The sequence below is a fragment of the Wasmannia auropunctata genome, unplaced genomic scaffold (assembly GCF_000956235.1).
Source record: "Wasmannia auropunctata unplaced genomic scaffold, wasmannia.A_1.0 LD335828.1, whole genome shotgun sequence".
In the NCBI taxonomy this organism is placed as follows: Eukaryota; Metazoa; Arthropoda; class Insecta; order Hymenoptera; family Formicidae; genus Wasmannia; species Wasmannia auropunctata.
In genome coordinates this window covers 1785676-1806087 of record NW_012027062.1, presented here as the reverse complement: position 1 = coordinate 1806087, position 20412 = coordinate 1785676, and the positions used below count along the sequence as shown (strand labels likewise).

General features: G+C 30.4%; 2 protein-coding genes and 1 long non-coding RNA gene across 4 annotated transcripts in view; 1 reads left to right on the top strand and 2 right to left on the bottom strand.

The window, feature by feature from the left end:
• Positions 1 to 2512: 2512 nt before the first annotated feature.
• LOC105455931 lies at positions 2513 to 4844 on the bottom strand. 2 transcript variants are annotated; one of them, XR_975187.1, is made up of 3 exons: positions 4757 to 4844; positions 3546 to 3662; positions 2513 to 3027 (listed from the first exon to the last, which is right to left on the bottom strand). It is a non-coding gene; the product is annotated as an uncharacterized LOC105455931 (long non-coding RNA). The 2 variants fall into 2 exon arrangements; XR_975185.1 differs by having other exon boundaries at positions 2513 to 3024.
• Positions 4845 to 7813: 2969 nt separating this feature from the next.
• LOC105456027 lies at positions 7814 to 10533 on the bottom strand. Its single transcript, XM_011699791.1, has 3 exons — positions 10483 to 10533; positions 7937 to 9280; positions 7814 to 7837 (listed from the first exon to the last, which is right to left on the bottom strand). The coding sequence occupies exons 2-3, from the start codon at positions 9278 to 9280 to the stop codon at positions 7814 to 7816; spliced, it is 1368 nt and encodes a 455-aa protein (XP_011698093.1). The 5' UTR covers positions 10483 to 10533.
• A 1852-nt stretch (positions 10534 to 12385) lies between these two features.
• LOC105456026 overlaps positions 12386 to 20412 on the top strand; it is a 10532-nt gene continuing 2505 nt past the window's right edge. The window contains exons 1-4 of the mRNA XM_011699790.1: positions 12386 to 12462; positions 12774 to 14666; positions 16133 to 16426; positions 19525 to 20406. Of these exons, the coding sequence (XP_011698092.1) occupies positions 12774 to 14666; positions 16133 to 16426; positions 19525 to 20406 (3069 nt within the window). The 5' untranslated portion in view covers positions 12386 to 12462. The remainder of the gene's footprint in view (positions 12463 to 12773; positions 14667 to 16132; positions 16427 to 19524; positions 20407 to 20412) is intronic.

Sequence of the window (20412 nt, the reverse complement as noted above, 5' to 3'; positions counted from 1 at the left end):
TTATGTGACGCCAGTAACATCGCAGCCTTAAGCGCGCACGATGTATCGAACACGGAATTACCCCATGAATTCGCCCCCGTCTCCCTCCTCCCATGGAAATTCTGTATACAGTGCTCGAAGGCCTCCACCTACCACCTACCTAAACATCCTTGTCAGTGACTTCGAGTCGCAATCGAGGGATAGATAAATTTTTTAATTTCCCATTTTATATCGATCATTCTCATTGCAACATTATTTCCGAATATCTTCAATATCTTTTACTTTTATCAAATTTTATCATCGCGATCTCTCTGCTCTGGCGTTTGGTATTAAAATACATGATTGGAGCTAAAATAAAAATTACATTTTTATATGAAATAATATCGAAATATTTTGAAACTTTATTATAAAGTTTTAAATAAATAAAATTTTTTAAACTGTAATATGTAATAAATTAATGTAATATTAAAATAATATAAAGTGTTAATTTAGACGCCAATAGAATAATTATCTTTCTTATATAAGAATATACATTCATAATTCGCATTGCTATATGTTTTCTCATACACGTAATAATTTAGGTATGATCTCATACAAAATAAAGATAGCACGAGAATCTGAGAATTTCTTTTTCTAACATTTTTACGCTTTAAGATTTTTTTAAATTATTTTACATTTAGTTACTTTATTTGGATTTTATTTTGTAATCTCATTATCAATTATTATTTTGCATTAATATCGACATTTTCCTCAAGAATTCTTTACTAGGTGGTATTAATCATCTACAGGTCAGAAACTTGTTTGAGGATGACGTCACGATATTCCACAGACCATTTTCATTGCCGCATTCCAATGCTTGTTCCAAGAGGCACGTATGAAATTCATTTATTCACTCATAGCCAAGATGGGTCACTCAGAGACGTGATCGAGACGATGGGTTCATTAGTATCGCCATTGCCCCACGAAAAGATCGAAGAGGGTTATTGAAATATTGAAGATGCTTGAGACTTCCTTTCCTATAGCATATTCAAGATATCTAATATACTTAAAATGCCTAATAAATAGTGACCAAAAATAACGAATATTTCCAAATTTTTGATTGAAAAAAACATTGCCTAAATGTTATCATATTCCTATTTTAAGTACACCAATATTATTCTTGAAAGCTGCACTATACAATTTGATTAGAATCCTTATTTTTTGATTTTTTTTTAAAAAGGATATTTATAACAATTATCAGGTAATTTTTTGTTTTTAAGTCGGCGAAAGCGATTATCGGATGATTTTTAAGTACCGATTCCCCATAATGATTATGAGTTGATTTAATCGTTATCAGTCACCGAGAACGATTATTAGGTGACGCTTATCATCTCGATCCTATTGGTATTTGAGGGTATTATTACGACCAGTGCTTGTAATACAGCCACTTGGCGATTTCAGTGTTAAAAGTTCAAGAAAAATAAAGACAATTGTAATATTTTTGGACATTTTCACTTTTCCATAAAGGTGCCTTTTCATGCTGACGTTTGACGCTCATTTTTAGCGTCAAAATTACGTGATCATAGTTGGCTTGCATGAAAAGCGGTAACATCAAGTTTAATATCAATCGTATAATTCGTTTTTAAAATGTTTAAAACAAAACAATAACAGTCTTTGACGCTGAGAAAATCCAGCTTCTTTTTTTGACGCTAGCGTCGAAAATCCAACATGTTGATTTCTTTACTGCTTATACATCTTACTGCTTAAAAGTTTTTCTGTGTGCCATGATCCTAACGCTAAAACGAACGTCTCATGAATTTGCATCTTAAAACTCACACAAATGAAAAAAATGCAATTGTTATCAGATATGCATATAGGATCGATATGATAAGCGTCATCGATATCGATCAAATCAGCTCATAATCGTTATGGAGCAATCGTTATTTAAAATCCTATAATAATCGTTATCGCCGACTTGAAAACTAAAAATTACTTGATAATCGTTATGGCAAGGGATGAGAATAACAATCGACAAATAATTGTTATTGTATAATTTATTGCATATATATATCATAACGATTACGGTCCCTGCTAATAAAGATTTGATTAATTTTATGAATATATGTACCACGGCTGCAATTAGTACGTGTCTTATCATTGATATACACTTATTAAGATTTTTTCATTTAAAACATCATGTTGATGTAATCTACATTTTTCTGACGCAGTCTCTATTTGTCGCATTATTATACGAAATATAATTATCTTTTTTAATTTATTTATATTTAATACAACGATTGCATTTATTTATTAATATGAAAATTTTAAAAGAAGATATAAAGATAAAATTTTATAATTTTATTACACAAACTCCGCAAATGAATGATATGTAAGCGTTTGCATAAGTAAAGAACTAATATTTTCTTCATTATAAATTCATGATAAATCTTATACTGACAATGAGATAATATTATATTTATGTTGTTTATAATAGAAGGATTGGAAATCTTCTTAACAATATCTTAAAATTGAATTGGTGCAAAATAGTCTTTTATCTCTCATTAAATAGCCATTATATTCTGTCAATGTTATTTTATATACAACTATTATATATACGAGATTTCTTCTTTTTTCTGTAACATTGTTTATTACGTTTTTTTACGAGATCTGCAATATAGTGACAAGCTTTTAATTGATAATTTTATTTATCGAGCGTTACACATTTCGAGAGCTCCGCACATGCGACGTTTATTAATCAGCAAAAATGAAGCTCAACTTTATATCGTTATCGACAACAATCGTTGCCTGCATCTCGCTGGTTAATGATATAATCTCGTTATATAACAACGTGATACGCCTGCGAATTCGACCGGACCGGCGGCACAGACAGCAGCTCTGCTGATTGCGAACGTACTTCTCGCATCCTAACAGCACTCGTACTTTCTGCGACGTTTGCTCAGTATCTCATCCTCTCCTTTTTTTTCTCTCGACGTTTCTGCTCTTTCTTGTTTCCTGCCTTACACGACCTCGTGCTCGTCAGTCGACACACGTGTTAGACGATTGGACCTGCTATCACAATAGCGTTAATCCTTACATTTAGTTGCTTAAAGAAATAAGTTGATGATTTGCTTCTTAAAATTAAGTACATGATGATTTTTTTTAAGAACTAGATATATATATATATATGTATAAAATTAAACTATTTAATTCGTAGCAATTTTCCAAAAAATGTATACTTATCAACAAATAAAATTTAAAATATTCACTTCTGCTTATTATAGCAGAATATGTCTTGCATAAATACAATATTAATTTTATTTCCAAGACTTTTTACGATTTATATGTATATAAGAGAATTTTATTACAACATTATTTTATTTAGAGAATTTCTGGAGCTTTAAACCAGTCACTGTCCTTATCTGTCAATAATTAGCAGACTGAGGCGTTAATCATTAAAATAAAATGTACGCGTGATTCAAACTTTATCAAGAACAGACGTATATTTTTAGGAAGCATCTAAAACTTTAAGCTCTGTTCTCATCAGATCGTATAATCGCTGACTTTATAAAGGAAGGAGTATACAGTACTTTTTTAAGACTTTGAAGAAGCGCTTTCTGCTGTTTGAGTGCGCGTCTTTTGTGAGTTTAACGAGTCTCGCAGCCGTCTTATTTCTCGGATGTGCATCCGCGCGGCGAAGGGAGTCTCTGTAAAAAAATATTGATTGTCCGTTATCGGACTTTTACGATCCTTTAATTGCGATTTCGTGACGCGGGTTCGCAACGGTAGTTTATCATCGATCGCGTTATTAATCGCTACAACGTAACGTCGTAATCTAGGAAAGACCGGAAACAATTGTTTCGCGGTTGAACGTGTACGCGCAACAAGTCGCGTCCGATAAGTCATAGCCAGAGCGAGGGTGTCTATGTCGTTCCCGGTAATAAACATATCTGTATCGAGATGGTGGTCGTACGTGTGAACGGCTACAACCACATCCGCTTGGGGCGGTGGTATAGAATTTCCAATATTGGATACACTCGTGCCGTATGAAGGCGGATGATATCTATCACGACATCTTCGCCGTGCGATCGATAGTGCAGTAATTGGCGTCTTCTATCTTTCAAAAAGAAAAAAAAATTATCGATCGCACGTATGTTTATATAGTGGATTTTAATTAATTCTTGGAAGAAGTAAAATTATTATTTTTCTTTTCCGTTTATTTTCTGCTTTTTTCACGTACTCTTGAAACAAAAGTCGTATAAACATTATTTATACTTTATTAGAATAATAAAGATTCTATATATATATATATATATATATATATATGATGAACAATATACATAAATATCTATATTTAAGCTTGCGTTTGAGATATTCGTACGGCCATTCTCTGAACAAAAACTCGCATACTACTCTGCTTAACGAGAGTGGATAATGAGAATAGCAAGATGAAACGGGCCTTGTCGTCGGACCACGAAAAGAGGCGGGCGGAATATGAAGGTCCGGGTTGAGCAAAAGGAGTTTCAAGCGAGAAAAATGATACTTTTCATGCCGGAAAATAAAATGAGTCATTCAATGAAGTGGTCGTAGTGTCGGTGTAACGAGTCGAGGGTAAAAGCGGGGTCGCGCGTTCTGAGCCCTCTTCTTCTGTGTTGTACCTCGCTTCATGTAGTTGCCATTCTCTTCTCCGCCGAGGTCTTTCTCTTCCTTTCTCCCTATCCCGCAAATGGATGGGATAAATTGCGCTCTTGGCACTCTTGACTTTTAAACCCGCTAGGCGGATCTGTCCAACTATACTTACTTTTAAATGTCCTCCCTGACTGGGATTTCAGCGGTGTCGACGACGATTGCCGACGCTCGTCGGCGACGTCGTACTGACGACGCGGGTAATGACGCGACGCCTCACGGATTAAGCCGTTCGAGGCTTACGAGCCGGTGATTATATGACGCCTGCGCGATCATCGGATGGGCAATTACGTCTCCGTAAACGGCCGTCGTTGCCTGTAAACTCGTCGATTTGCCGCGGTCATATGATGCGAAATGTTCTCTCACACGGAAGATCAGGGATCATAACGGAGATCAGGGATTATATAGTGATCTGACGGACATGACATAATTACTTACACGCGATTAGATGATAAAGCAAAAAAGCAATAAAAATTTTATTGAAAGGATAAATGGATATTCCTCTATAAAAGTATTTTTATGAAAATCTTTATAAAAAGATTGTTATCTTGTAATACATTATCTTGTAATCATATATAATTATATTCTACGATAATGTTTATAATTTATATTCTTCTCGATGAATAATTTAAAAGAAGAAAACATGTCAGAACAGACCAAATAACTATAGCACAATAAAAATAGATAAATAAGAAGTATATTGGATTGTAAAATAAAAATTTACGATTTAAGAGTTGAATTTTATTTAACATCCCTCATCTGTCTTAGAGAATGATATCTAACCATGTGGCACATATCAAAATGATTATGTTACTTATATGCGAAACGAGGAAGTTGGCGCGCAACGGCAAAATTTCGACCAACGATTATCAAATTCATGATACGTTACCATGACGTGACGGACGCTTAAAGAACCAACGCCATTGTCCTGCGCGATTAGTCCACGAGCACAAGCTAGGATTTAATAATATTGAGAGGGGACCTAGACGTTGTGCACACATCGGGATTGGTACACACAGCTTTCGGGGGTCTTCAATATCTGAGCAGCTCAGGAGCAGTATTGCCTAGGGCAAGGACGCGGTTCCGTTCACTTTGCTTTATGACTGTCTCGATGACGTCGATGACAAGCATTATGCAGCGGATAATGGCCCCTGGCTGGCGACTATGCGTTCGCAAAGAAAATGTGTTTCGTGAACAGATATGTGTTCTGTCGTTCGCATGGAATTCAATCGCAAAAGTTTGCTTCTGACGTATCTCGTTACAATATTCTTTTTTGAGATCTACTAAGGTTTCGTAAAAATTCTTTAATTTCTTATTCTAATCCGTAAGACACTCGGAATTAATAGGCATTTTAAAATTGGAAAAGTACTGAGAATAACACAAGAAAATAATGTCGCTTTCTAGCCGGTCGATTCTCGTGGAGAAATCGTTATAATCTTTCGATTTTAATCTTTCGGGCAACTAATTTGACGTAGCGTAACGGCAAAATTTGACGAAGAAAAATGAGGAAGAGCGATGGACGGATGGACGAAGGAATGCTCATGTCCTCATCTTCCTCGGCGCCGCGGCATCCACGAGCCGAGAGTCGGCCGGGCGAACGAGTACGAGTCCTATTCCAATTCCAGCAAGTTAATTGGAATTGTTTGCTGCAGACACCGCGAGCCGCTTGCCCTCACGCCCTTCTGAATCCTATACCTCAAGCAGCACTTTCCTTTGTCCCTTCCCCCCTCGTCTTTGGCTGCTGCTATCGTAGCCTCAGCATGAAACTCACACCGGCATCGTCGCGCGTTCATACAGTCCCCGACATCCCGAGAGGAATTAATTTCTATCGTCCATGAACTCGGTGCTTGCTAAAAGCGTCCCGTTAAAATGCTTGCCATCGTTCTTTCGAGTTAGCCGAACGATCTTGTCAGAAGTATGCATAATATTTTATTATCTTTTTTTTTCTCCGTGATGAAACCCGTCTAATAAATTACAACGTCGAAAGTTGGAGATCCTAAAATTAGTACGATTGAATTTTTATAATAAACAAGAATACTATGCGAATTATATATGAATGCATTGCATAATCTATTATAAGTTTGCTGATGATTATATTAAAATTTAAATCAATGTAAATTTACTTAGTAAGTGATAAAGTATTATATATCTGTAACATTTTTCACAGTTGAGATGGATTTTATATATATTTAAATAGATTTCTGTCAGATATTTTATTAAAACGTAACAACTACATGATAAGAATGGTTATATGCGATTATAGTAGATGTAATTTCTCCGTTCCTTAGAAAAATTATTCGCATTTATTCGCTGAAATCTAGCAATGAATTATTCGTTCGTATTAGGCAAATGACGTGAATCATTTAGATGGCTCTGAGTGTGCGAAAGAGGATAGCTATGAATTCTGCATATCGCCGTTTTTGCACTTTCTATTTTGAAATTTATTCCGCTGGTACAATCACATTCTTATAAACATACAAGATTAACGTAAAACGATAGAAGAAATCGACTGTCTACTTTCTTCAAATTTCTGCTAATAAAACACGTCTTTTGTATGTAATAAAATAGAGAAATCTCTAAAATATTATAATTTTAATATTTCGCAATAAATATCGATATTAATTTCGATCTCTCTGAGAAGATTATAAATAGTTATACACTATAAATATTATATCTTACAAACATCTACGGTTATCTGTTTGTAATAGTTTTTAATATTCCTATTTAAATAAAGAAATGAGTCAAAACTTGTATTGAAAAGATAATCGTGAAGATAATATTCTTGATATCATTTTACATACTACAAATATTGCTATCTATAAATACACTTTGTCTTTTTATCTTCAATGCGATTATACTGCGCCAGTGCCGTTAGTCACGTAAAAGTTAAATGATGTTATTCATACATTTTAATTTAACTGATAATAAAAATACATAATAACTAAATTACGGATAAGAATTGTTACATGCTTTTTGCTCTTTTACTAAAAAAATTAGACCACCTTAAAGACCAAAAATGATATCAACGTTAAAAAATTTTTTTAAGAAAATGGACTGAATCAAAAAACTGTTGATTGGGGCTATGTTATATGTACCTTTAAGCATACAAAAAAATATTTTTTACAAAATGGCAAACTCTCTATTTATCTTTATCTAATTTTCTTTTTCTCGATTAAGGTTTATTTATATTCAGGTTCTGTAAGAAAAGGAAGAAAATAAAATAAAAATTGTTTATTACAATATACCGAATTTATTATTGCGAAAAGAATTATTAAATTAGTAACTTTTTTGTTACATTATCATATTGGATTATTATATCGAGAAACTTTTCTATTGGAATAAGATTGATGAAGTCCATAAGCTCTTCCAGTAATGTTTTAGAACGGCTTGGTACAGTGATACCAATTATTCTGATGCTAAGAATTGCTGATCCTTCCATGTCCAATCCCTTTTCTTTGGTCTTTGTGATAAACTCCTTATAAGTCTTGTGAGCGCCTAGATCACTAAGCATTTTTATCATTTCTTTGGACGTAATCTTTTTGATGAAATCAACAAATACTTTGGAAGTCTTCATCTTCTTTTGGAAAAGCGCGTCAATTTTGTCCAAAGGTAATACATCATAAAGATCCTTGAACATTCCTTGCATTCCTTCGCCGATCTTTTGCGTCTTAATTAAAGACTTCCTAGTAAAGAGATCTTTTATTTTGGGTGGTACATATTTTTCCATGCCGATTGCACGATGCATTTCCTGGATAAATTCAATAACAGGAAGTCCAGCCTTTTCTAAATATACCACCAGTGCTTGATGTTCCTTAAGAGCTTCCAGGGCGCGTAGCAAATCGTGATATTCTGCTGTTAATACGAACTGTAAAGCTTTTTGCACTTGTTTGTCTTCATTTACATATTGGATTATTATATCGAGAAACTTTTCTATTGGAATAAGATTGATGAAGTCCATAAGCTCTTCCAGTAATGTTTTAGAACGGCTTGGTACAGTGATACCAATTATTCTGATGCTAAGAATTGCGGCAATTTTTAAATTTACTGATTTGACTTCAAGATAGTTTAGGATGACCTGGAAGGGCTTTATTTCGTAAAGTTTGTTAATGATCTGTTGGAAGTTTTTGGATTTAATTTGGTTGATGAAGTTGACGAAGGCTTCAGAGGTTTTTAGCTTATCCACATATATACTAATAAAGACATCGTAATTGATGTGTTTCTTCATGTCTTCAAACATTCCGCGGAGTCCACCGGTTCTCTTCATCGTAGAGTATTCTTTAGAATTAGATAATACTAATTCCTTGATATCGAGCGATTTGTTAATCAGGTTCATTACATTGATATTGATGCCTTCCTTACGTAGATAAGCGACAAACTTGCTCACTTCAGGAATGGCTTGGAACTCTAATACCGCTTCTTTGATTGTAGTTGAATCTGCTATGTCTTCAAGAACATCTAGTACTTCATTATCATCTGTCATGTAGTCCACAAGGACTTCAAAAATTTTTTCTACAGGGACTAAATCTAGAATGTCTTGCAAATCCTCATGAAGAGGACCTTTGCCAAAGTCCGGGAACTGGTGAGCTTGTCCCAGACTGATGATGGCCAAAATGGCGAACAGCCCTAATGTCAACTTCATCTGTAAATTGATATTAAGTGTATTACACAACATATCTTTTAATATGTATAAATATCACGTGTGTTTGTGTGTGTGTCATATCATTTGACATTTATATACGTCTAAATATGGAAAGCATTATTTTGAAAAACATATCTGTGTTTTTCATCAGTAATTAATTTATATATACAAAGTACTTAATTATTTATTAATATAAAAGCAATGACATAAATAATTATTATTATCAAGTTTAACTTACTATTGTTTATAGAATAATTATTATTTCATTTAGATTGTTTAACATTACATGTATTCTCTATCTTATAAATAAATCAAAACTGGTCAGAAATTTTGCAAATTAAAATAAAAATGAAATAGAAATATATGAAAAAAATTATGTTTTTTTATATATATATTTTTTTCTTCGTCTTATTTAATTTTAACTAGATTTTCCTTAAATAAAATATTAAATTACAAATAACGATTAAAAAAATTTGTATGTATTCCGTTAATAAGAATTTGTAAAAAAGAAATTCATATAATTAACTAACAATATAAGACCAGTTCGTCAATGTAAAAACAGTCAAATTATAAAAAAGGCTAAACTAACGAGTACTAACAAGGTAACACTTAAATACAAATTATAAAATTTATTAAAAGCGAACGGACGCGATACATATATGTTTCGACTTTACTTAGTCTTCTTCAGCCGCAAAAAATCAAAATAATTAAACAAGTTGCATAGTCGGTATATAACAATAATTAATGTAGAAAAAAACGAAAATCACATAGTCGATATATACGGAAGAAAAGTAATAACGTAATCGGCATTAAGAAATAGCAATTTAAGAGTCGATATATTTAAGAGTCAAATTGATTGTCAAAAATTTCTCTTTTATTCTGAACTAACAATAAGTAAAGTCGAAACATGTACCGCGTCCGTTCGCTTTTAATAAATTTTATAATTTGTATTTAAATGCCACCTTATTAATGCTCGTTAGTATGGCCTTTTTTTATAGTTTCATATAATTAAATTTCTATTTAAAAAAATTAAAAAATCTGTACTAAATTATAGATTGGTAACGGATAAAATAAGGAGAGCAGTAATTTGTATCTTTTTTTAAATATATACTTGGCGTCACGATGATATAATCGCGTCGCTAGATAAATATTTATTAAAATTCTCAACATATATATAAAATATATTAAAAAATTTTACTTACCGTGACAGATACGTACGCAGTTGTGGATACGTATTGACAACTGTGAATAATTATCGTACATATATATACTAATATCAAGCTGTACGAAAGGATTAGAGAACTAGATAAAAAACTGCGATCAGATTGAGATATTGATTTGTACGAAAATCTAAGAATCATTTGATAAGCTTTTAAGAATAAAAATAAAAATTTACAATATCTGCTTACATATTAACATATTATATATATATATATATAATATATATATATATATATATATATATATATAATACAAATTTATGTATCCATATATATGATACATAAATGAACTATATATTTATATAATACATCTATACATACATATATATATATATATATATATATATATGATAAATAAAATAAAAACCATAAAAATAAATGATAATAATATAACACTGTTTCTTATTATATGTATATTACAATAAATATTTATAAAATTTATATTTACATTTATGTAAATCTAACAGCATATTTGATTCGTGTATCTTCATATATATTACATAGTTAATTTGAATAATGAAATAATATTCTAACATTTTTAGTTATAATTTTTATTTTATTTTATTATCCTATCTTTTGCGATATAGTTGTTTTTAAGTTGTTATCATTTATTTGTGCAATATCTTATTACGAGTGATAATTTACCAATTGTTTTATTTGCTAATCTATATCTTAAAATCACAGATTACGTTTTCTTCGTAGAAAAAAAATAATACTCCCACTTTTTACATTTTGTATTATGAAATTTATTAAGTCTACATTAAATTATATTTTTTTTTCCAGACTGTTGATGTTAATCCTGCTGTGATTTGCATTAAATTTTCTGGAAAAGTATTTAAAGTTTATCATTGATAACAACTTTCTTATTACCGTTATTCAATTAGAATTATCCAAGATAATATAATTATCCAAGATATTGCGCTCAAAAAACAATTTATTTTTCAAAATATATTTATCTGTAAATTTATAGTAACACAGCAATCATTAAAAATAACAAGAACAAAACATAAATCGATTACTGACAGTAGTAGTTTGATATATAATAAAAAGAAATTAAAAATAAAATATGCCTTTATAATGCTACGATTCTTTGTGTTAATAAAGGATATAGAATTCCATGTAAAAAATATTAAATATCATATTTGTGAAACATCAGACATGTAAAAAACATTAATTATCAAAGTAATAAATTGAAAAAGTTCTGATAATAAATATTGATCTTAGTTTGCTACATAACAACAATATTTTTACTAGGAAATTTCTAATTTTGTAAAATCAAATTTAAAAAAATAATATTAAAATAAATGTAGTAAATATTTTTCACACTAAAGGCGCGTTCAGAAAGCACGTTGTCAGCGCTATCGCGTCATTATATCCTTGCTTTACATCTAAGGAATGATAAAGACAGAATGATGTGCTCCTTGAACGCGCCTTAAAAAATAAAATATATAAATCTTATTGTTAGTAATAAATACCTTTAGTGAAAATGACCCTACATTAATAGAATTGTTTTAATACAACAAAAACTTTCTACAAATAAAATCCAACAAAATGCTTTATTCTTTCAAATAAAAAATTGCGTTCAACAAAGTAAACATATAATCAGGGCTGAATTAAAACTCATGCTGCTCCTATGCAATAAAACCGTTGCCCTAGCAATCATTTGTGTCTGACAAAAACTGACAACTTTTTATAAATTTTTTTTAATGCCGCAGTTGCCCTAAATCTGCTTGCATCACATAGATTGGCTTCGGGTAATACGGCATGCTAATACAGCACTGCCGTATGATATCTTGTTCAACTTGTTATGTCCATTGACTTATCAATCAATCTTATCTATTAAATCAATCGTCTCTATTAAATGACTTGTCTAACAAGATTGAAGATAAATCTTTTGATATATAAGTCTGCGATAAATACTTATACACGAATGGCATTGCGATCACATTCACAGCAGCCACGGTAAGAAAAATTTTTTTTATAAAAAGATCAATACAGATACATAAAAATAGATAAAATAAAATTGCATTTTTTTTTAAATGAAAGTAAATTGCACATAATTAAAAAATAAATATCTCAATTAAAAAGAAATAATATCTAATAATTATTTCTCTTTATCATTTATCTTGTCAATATAATTGTGAATAAAACAATCGTAATTAAGAAAATTGATATATCTTTTAAAATAATTCTTTTTATTATGTTTAATTTATACACATGAAATATAATTGTTATACACTTAATAATAATTTTTTACGTGGATATATTTATAGATGAAGCATATATCAGTGTTGTTTGCCGTGTTGGCTATTGTCGGTTTGGGACAAGCTCATCAGTTCCCAGACTTCGGCAGCGGTCCTCTCCACGAGGATGTCCAGGACTTTTTGGACTTAGTCCCTACTAAAGAAATTAACAAAATCGCCTTGGACTACATGTCAGAAGATTCAGAAGTTCAAGCCGCTCTCAATTATCTTCTAACTACGACCGTATTAAAAGACCTGATGGTAGATTTGGAAGCCATTCCTGAAGTGATCAATCTTATGAATTATATACAAAAGGGAGGCGTTGATATTTATTTATTAGTAAACGAAGTTAACAAAGCTCTCGGTATCGACAAACTCGTACCTCCTTCTCATTCGTATTCTGAGATAATACAAAGAACCGGAGGACTTGCAGGACTTTTCAAAGACATCAAGAAAGTAATCCCCTTTAACAAGTTTATTCGCACCTACGTGCAAAAGATGAAAACCTCTTCAGCTTTCGTCGGCCTCATCGACCAACTCAAGTCCAACAATTTCCAGCAGGTCGTGAACAAAATCTACCAAATTAAATCCTTCCAGATCATTGTGAATGGGCTCAAAACCAGGGGAGTGAATACGCAAATCGTAGCGGACGTCATGTATATAGTCCTTGGCATCACTGTACCGAACGATGTTTCTGTCCAGGATCGTACGCTCAATGAAGAATTGATGGACTTTTTGCAACTTCTTCCGATAGAGCAAATTGTTGATATAATGACCAAGTATGTAGAAGAAGATGAAAAAGTACAGAATGCTCTGCAATATCTGTTTTCATCTGACTTTCAATCCATGGCGCGCGAAGCCGAAGCTCTTAAAGAATATCAAGCACTAATAACATATTTAAAGAAGGCGGGATTGGATATTGATGTTGTCAGAACATTGTACGAAGTCATTGGAATGAAGAATTATGTGCCGCTTAAAATAGAGACCATTTTTGAATCTCAAATTGGTATGCAAAAAATCGGTGATGGAATGAAAGGAATGATCAAAGATATTTATGACATAATACCTTTTGATAAGATTGATGCTCTTTACAAGGAGAAACTGCAGACTTCCAAGGTCTTCCCTGATTTTATCAAAGCTATAACGTCCCCGGAAATGCAGAAAATTATCGATGATCTGTATGCAAATCAAACTTTTAAAAATTTTGTCATGACAGCTAGAGAACATGGATTGGAATTTGAAGAAATGACGAAACTTCTCACTAGAATATTTGGCCTTAAATTCCCGTATATCACTGTCCTCAACATCACTGTACCGAACGATGTTTCTGTCCAGGATCGTACGCTGAATGAAGAATTGATAGATTTTCTGCAAATTCTTCCGATAGAGCAAATTGCTGATATAGTGACCAAGTACGTAGAAGAAGATGAAAAAGTACAGAATGCTCTGCAATATCTGCTTTCATCTGAATTTGAATCCATGGCGCGCGAAGTCGAAGCTCTTAAAGAATATCAAGCACTAATAACATATTTAAAGAAGGCAGGATTAAATGCTGATGATGTTAAAGCATTGCACGAGGTCATTGGAATGGAAGATTATGTGTCTCCTAAAACAGAGAGCATTTTTGAATCTCAAATTGGAATACAAAAGATCGGTGATGGAATAAAAGGAATGATCAAAGATATTTATAACATACTACCTCTTGACAAGATTGATGCTCTTTACCAGAAAAAATTGCAGAATTCCAAGGTCTTCGCCGATTTTATCAAAGCTCTAACGGCTCCGGAAATGCAGAAAATAATCGATGATCTGTATGCAAATCAAACTTATAAAAATTTTGTTATAACAGCCAGAGCACATGGATTGGAATTTGAAGAAATGATGAAACTTGCCACTAGAATGTTTGGCATCAAATTTCCATATTAAAACTAGTATGCGCATACTTTGGTTTTTTAAACATGTGCCTTTTATATTATTTATTGTATGTTGAAGCTGTTAATATTAAGATGTTAATAATAATACAATAATGTAATTTTTAAATTAAAATTAAATAATTATTATTTCAAAAATTATAAATGAGAATTTTATTACTTTATAATAAACAAGTTATTTCATTTGTTGCATGTAATGTAAAGTCGAAATACAAAGCTCAATTCGTTTTTAATGCAATATAAATAACCACTTCTTACTTACATCACTTCAAACTTTAAGTTCAATAGACTTTCTTTAATATTCTGCTTCTAACTTAACAGATAATTTTCTCGTTTAACTATATATTTCTATTTTGCATGTACTTTTATTAAAAATTAGTTTTGTGTCATAGCAAAATAACTTGTCAAAGCAAATAACAGCACACGCCAAGCATCCACATTGTATTGTTCCTATATGATTATAACTATATAACATTTAAAAACTTAATTATTCTAATACAATTTTTAAATTTAGTAGTAATATTCAGCTTAACAATGTAAACATGTAATAAATTTGTTTATAAATAAAAGAAAAAATAACAATGTCTTTATAGATTATGCTTCAGCGCAAGTAAATAAAAATTATAATAAAAATGAAAAATATTTTATCATATCCATATAGTTTTACAATTAAATACAAATTATTGAAAACGCAAAGAATAAAATTATATTAAAAATTTTTAATTTATATAACAATTAAATCATTGTAAACAATTGTATCATTAAACAATGCAAGAAATAAAACAGTTTTATATATTTTATATATTTTTTTTTATAAAATTATATACTATTATGCAAATTTGCATTTAGTTTATTAATAAGATTTTTAGTTACTTAATTATTTCTTAAGTTTAATTATTTATTAATAATCAAATTAAAACGATACAGTTATTAATAATTTATTATTCAATTAATGCTTTTAGTAAATAAGTTTATGTAAATAAACTTAAAAGTAAGAGAAATGTACAATTTCATAGTAAAGTTCTTAATTTTTATAGTTAAACATTTTAAGTAATTTTAAAAAATAAGATCTATGAACTATCCAACATACAATAATATTTAAATATCTAAATTTCTTCTGATAATATATACGAAAAAATGTAGATAAAAAGAAAATGTAGCATTTGTATAAGAAGGGCAATTGTTTATTTATTTTGCACAAACGAGGTATATACACAATTAAGTGACCGAATAATTTATAAAATCTTTTTAGATTTTATGAAAATATTGACGTATTTGGCAAATAAAAAAAATTTTTCTTATTGTATTGACTAAACTACTTTTTATTCTTACTTTTTATTATCACAATGACATCTAACATTGGAAGATAGGATGGGGAGGAACTTTGGGTAAAAGTTACGACAGTATGTGCATGATAACCTTAAGATCAATTCCCGCGTTTCTGGCATGTTTTAAAAGCTCCTGGAATTTCGGGTGTACGTGAACCTTGTTGACGAGTTCCCGGAAATTCGGGGACTTCAATTGCGCGACAAAATCTTGGAACACTTTGAAATTTTGCATCTTGGATTTGTAGAGCGCGATAAGTTGATCCTCAACGGAATGAATGACGGCTCTGACGTCATCGATGTATTCGCGAATCGCATATCCACCAGTGATCTGTTTATCATTGACATAGATGACCTGCGTGAGTCCGAACCAGTTGTTCAACAGCTTGTTCTGCAACTTGTAAACGTCAATACCGGCGTTGTAAAGGTACTGCATTAGAGCTTTCGTCTCAGGCAGGGCTTGGATGTCTTTTATGAGCTGCTTGAATCCATCGGACGTAAAATATTGGAATAGATATTGGAATTCATTGTCCTGGATATAGTATTGAAGGGTGATTGAAGCTATCTCTTCCTAAGGCAGGAGATCCAAGAAATCCTGAAACTCTTGTGCTAGTTCATCTGCCATAATTAGGAATCCATTAATTGGACCGCGGTGGACGTAGCCACGAAAGCCAACAGTGTCAAAGCCAATTTCATCTTCGAAAATAAATTTTGTTTAGATCATTGACATCTGGAAATATATTGTAATTATATTAGTTTTTGCATGTTATATCTTATGTCGTAATATGATGATTGTGCATAACGAATCTCATAAACCAATTTGAGTTAAGACTAATAATAAATACTTAATAAAACTGATTTTAACAAGGCAGATTTATTGATTATATTAATAAAAAATATATTTTCAGTGTGATACTTATGGCCCATATAATAATCTTAAAATAACTTTTGTGAGAAATATTGACTAGATATTTACTAATAAAGTTTTATTGTAAGTCTTTATGTATGGAACCTGACAAAAAAAGATTGAAACATAAGTCGCATATAAGAAAAAGAGATAAAAACTTCATGTGCATTTCGTTTACTGTCGACTTACACTCCGATTTTTATTTTCATCACAGAAATAATGAATGTCACCTTAATTTTTATCATATGCTGCTATCAAACTACTTTTATCATACTAGGTTAATCTACTTGAAATATAAATAAGTTGTTATTTTAATTAATTGACTAATAAAATAAGAAAAAATTTTTAAGATATGAGACAAAAAGGAAAATAATAATAATAACTGCATAGAATAAATGTTGATTTGATCATTAATCTGAAAATTTAATTCCTAATCGATTATAATATACAGTAGCTATTTCTTCAGCAAAATGTTTATAAAATTGAAATAATTTATTTAAAACAAGAATTTTGAATTAAAATAAAATTAAATTTTTTGATCTCATATAATATAATGTGTAATTATCATAAATAAAAATAGTAAACTGAATGTTAAAGTTGATAAATTAATTGCTAAAATAGAAAAATTAATATTATTATCCAATTTCTTACATATATAATCTATTAAAATTGGACTTACGCATACACAGATACACAATCACACAAAATTTTTAATTAACAATGATGTCGATACTTAATTTCGAAGCATTGCTATTGTGATATTTCAACTGGTAAATAAAGGAAGTGTGCTTTACGATTTTTGTCATTGGTTTACATACATATGAAGTTAATCTTTATTTATTTAATGAAATAATGAAATTATGATAAAATTACGTAGATAATTTGAATGCACGATATAAGAAATAGATACTTTGAAACTACATATCTTTTTAAAATTTAAGAAAAGAAAAAGAAACACCGTAAATTATGCGGCCTTCTTAAATTGATCTTTATATATTTAATTATGGATAGTTAATCGGAATAATTAATTTATGAATAATGATAAGAATCCGGCATATTTGATTTGCGTATTTTATATGAATAATTGACTTTGATGTTTTAATCTTAATTTCTACTTATTTTTTCTTATATATTTTATATTTTTTATTAATCATTTGTTTTTTATAACATAGTTTTTAATAAATAAGTCGATATTTTATTTGTGTATTACTTTATATATATTGCGAGTGATAATTGACGAATTCTTTTATTTGCAAATCTGTATTTGAATATCACTGATCACTGATTACATTTTTTTGTTTAGAGAAAAAAATAATCTGACCTTTTATATTTTGTATTACGTACTAATTGTAAGATATATCCAAAATTAAATTATGTTTCTTCTTTCCGGACTGGTATTATTTTTTTCCGGTTAGTATTATTTTTAATCATACAGTAATTCATACATGATTAAAATTTACTGGAACATGTACTTAAAACAATTTATCAATGATAACGGCTTTCTTATTTCTCGTTATTAAACAAGAGTTATCCAAGATAACATTTAGATAAAACAATTTATTTCTCGGAATATATTTATCTATAAATTCATAGTACGGCAATCATTAAAAATAACGAGTACAAAACGTAAATTAATTACTGTTAATATTAGTTTAATATCCAATAAGAAAAAATTAAAAAACCGATATGTTTTTATAATGCTACAACTCTTTCTGTTAATAAAGGATATGGAATTCCATGTTGTTCAAAATTTACAAAATATTATATATATATAAAACATATAAGATATGTACAAAGAGTTTATTATTAAATTAATTAAAAGATAAAGTTTTGATAACGTTTATTATCTCATTACGCAAAATTATAATATTTTCCACAGAATTTATAATTTAGTGCAGTCAAATTAAAAATAATATTAAAATAATTATATTAAATAATATTCAAATAAGTAGTAAATTTTTCATACTAAAAATGAAATAAAATACATTAATCTTATTATAGTAAAGATGGGACTATACCAAAAAAATTGTTTGAATACAACTTTATGCAAACAAAATCTAATAATACCATATATCTTATTCTATATTTTATCAAATAAAAATTGTGTGTAAACAAATATGATATTTTATTAGAATTATTATATCTATTAAATTATCAAGAAATTAATTTTTCCGATGAATCAAAGTTATCTTATCTAGTCCTCTATTAATTTATTTGTTTAACAAGATTTAAGATAACTACTTTTGATATATATTTGTCGTGACTATTTGCGAGCATGTCACAGAGTGATCATCGACAGGTGTCACGTTAAGACAAAAGTTTCAAGTTTCAAGTTTTTAAGGTAAGTTAATACAAAGTCTTTTTTAAATAAAATTGATTTTTTTAAGTAGAAACGAATTGCACATAATTAAAGAAACATAATATCTCAATTAATAATTATTATTTCTCTTTGTCATTAATCTTGTATCGTAATTGTAAATGAAACAATCATAATTAAGAAAATTAAAATACATTATTTAAAGTAATTGTTTTCTATTACATTACATTTATATACTTAAACATATAATTGTGATACATTCAATACTAATTTTTTATGGGTGGTTATGTTACATTTATAGATGAAGTTTATATCAGTATTATTTGCCGTCTTGGCCATTGTCGGTCTGGGACAAGCTCATCCGTTCCCGGACTTTGGCAGCGGGCCTCTCCACGAGGATGTCCAAGATTTTTTGGATTTAGTTCCTTCTCAAGAAATTAGCAATATCGTTACGGATTACGTATCGAACGATCCGGAAGTACAAGCCGCTGTAAGTTATCTTCTAACTTTGACCGTATTAAAAGATTTGGTGGTAGGTTTGGAAGCTATTCCTGAAGTGATCAACGTTATAAATTATGTGCAAAAGCAAGGCGTCGATGCTTATTTGTTAGTGAACGCAATTAACAAGGCTCTCGGTATCGACGAACTCGTGCCGCCTTCTTCTCATTTCCGTCCTGTGATACATAGAACCGGTGGACTTGCAGGACTTTTCAGAGACATAAAGAAAGTGGTTCCTTTAGACAAGTTTATTCATACCTACGCGCAAAAGATAAAAACTTCTTCAGCTTTCGTCGGCCTCATCGACCAACTCAAGTCCAACAACTTCCAGCAGGCCGTAAACAAAGCCTACCAAATTGAATCCTTCCAAACCATTGAAAATGGACTCAAAAGTAGCGGAGTGAATACACAAATCGCAGCTGATATCATGTATATAGTTCTCGGCATCACTACACCGAACAATGATTTTGTTTACCAAGAGCGTACGCTGGAGGAAGAATTGATGGACTTTGTACAACTTCTTCCGATGGAAAATATTGTTGAGGTTATTATCAGCTACGTAGAACAAGATGAAAAAGTACTGAATGCTCTGGAATACATGTTTTCACCTGAATTTGAATCCATGGCGCGCGAAGTCGAAGCTCTTAAGGAATATCAAGCTATAGTAGCATATCTGGAGAAGAATGTATTG

What these genes read in the sequence shown, in the direction of transcription:
- LOC105456027 (XM_011699791.1), bottom strand. Translation starts at nt 9,280, where the DNA reads ATGAAGTTGACATTAGGGCTGTTCGCCATTTTGGCCATCATCAGTCTG. An exon ending in TAATAATCCAATATGATAAT is followed by an intron (nt 7,838 to 7,936) that starts GTAACAAAAAAG and finishes CTTTTCTTACAG; the next exon opens with AACCTGAATATAAATAAACC.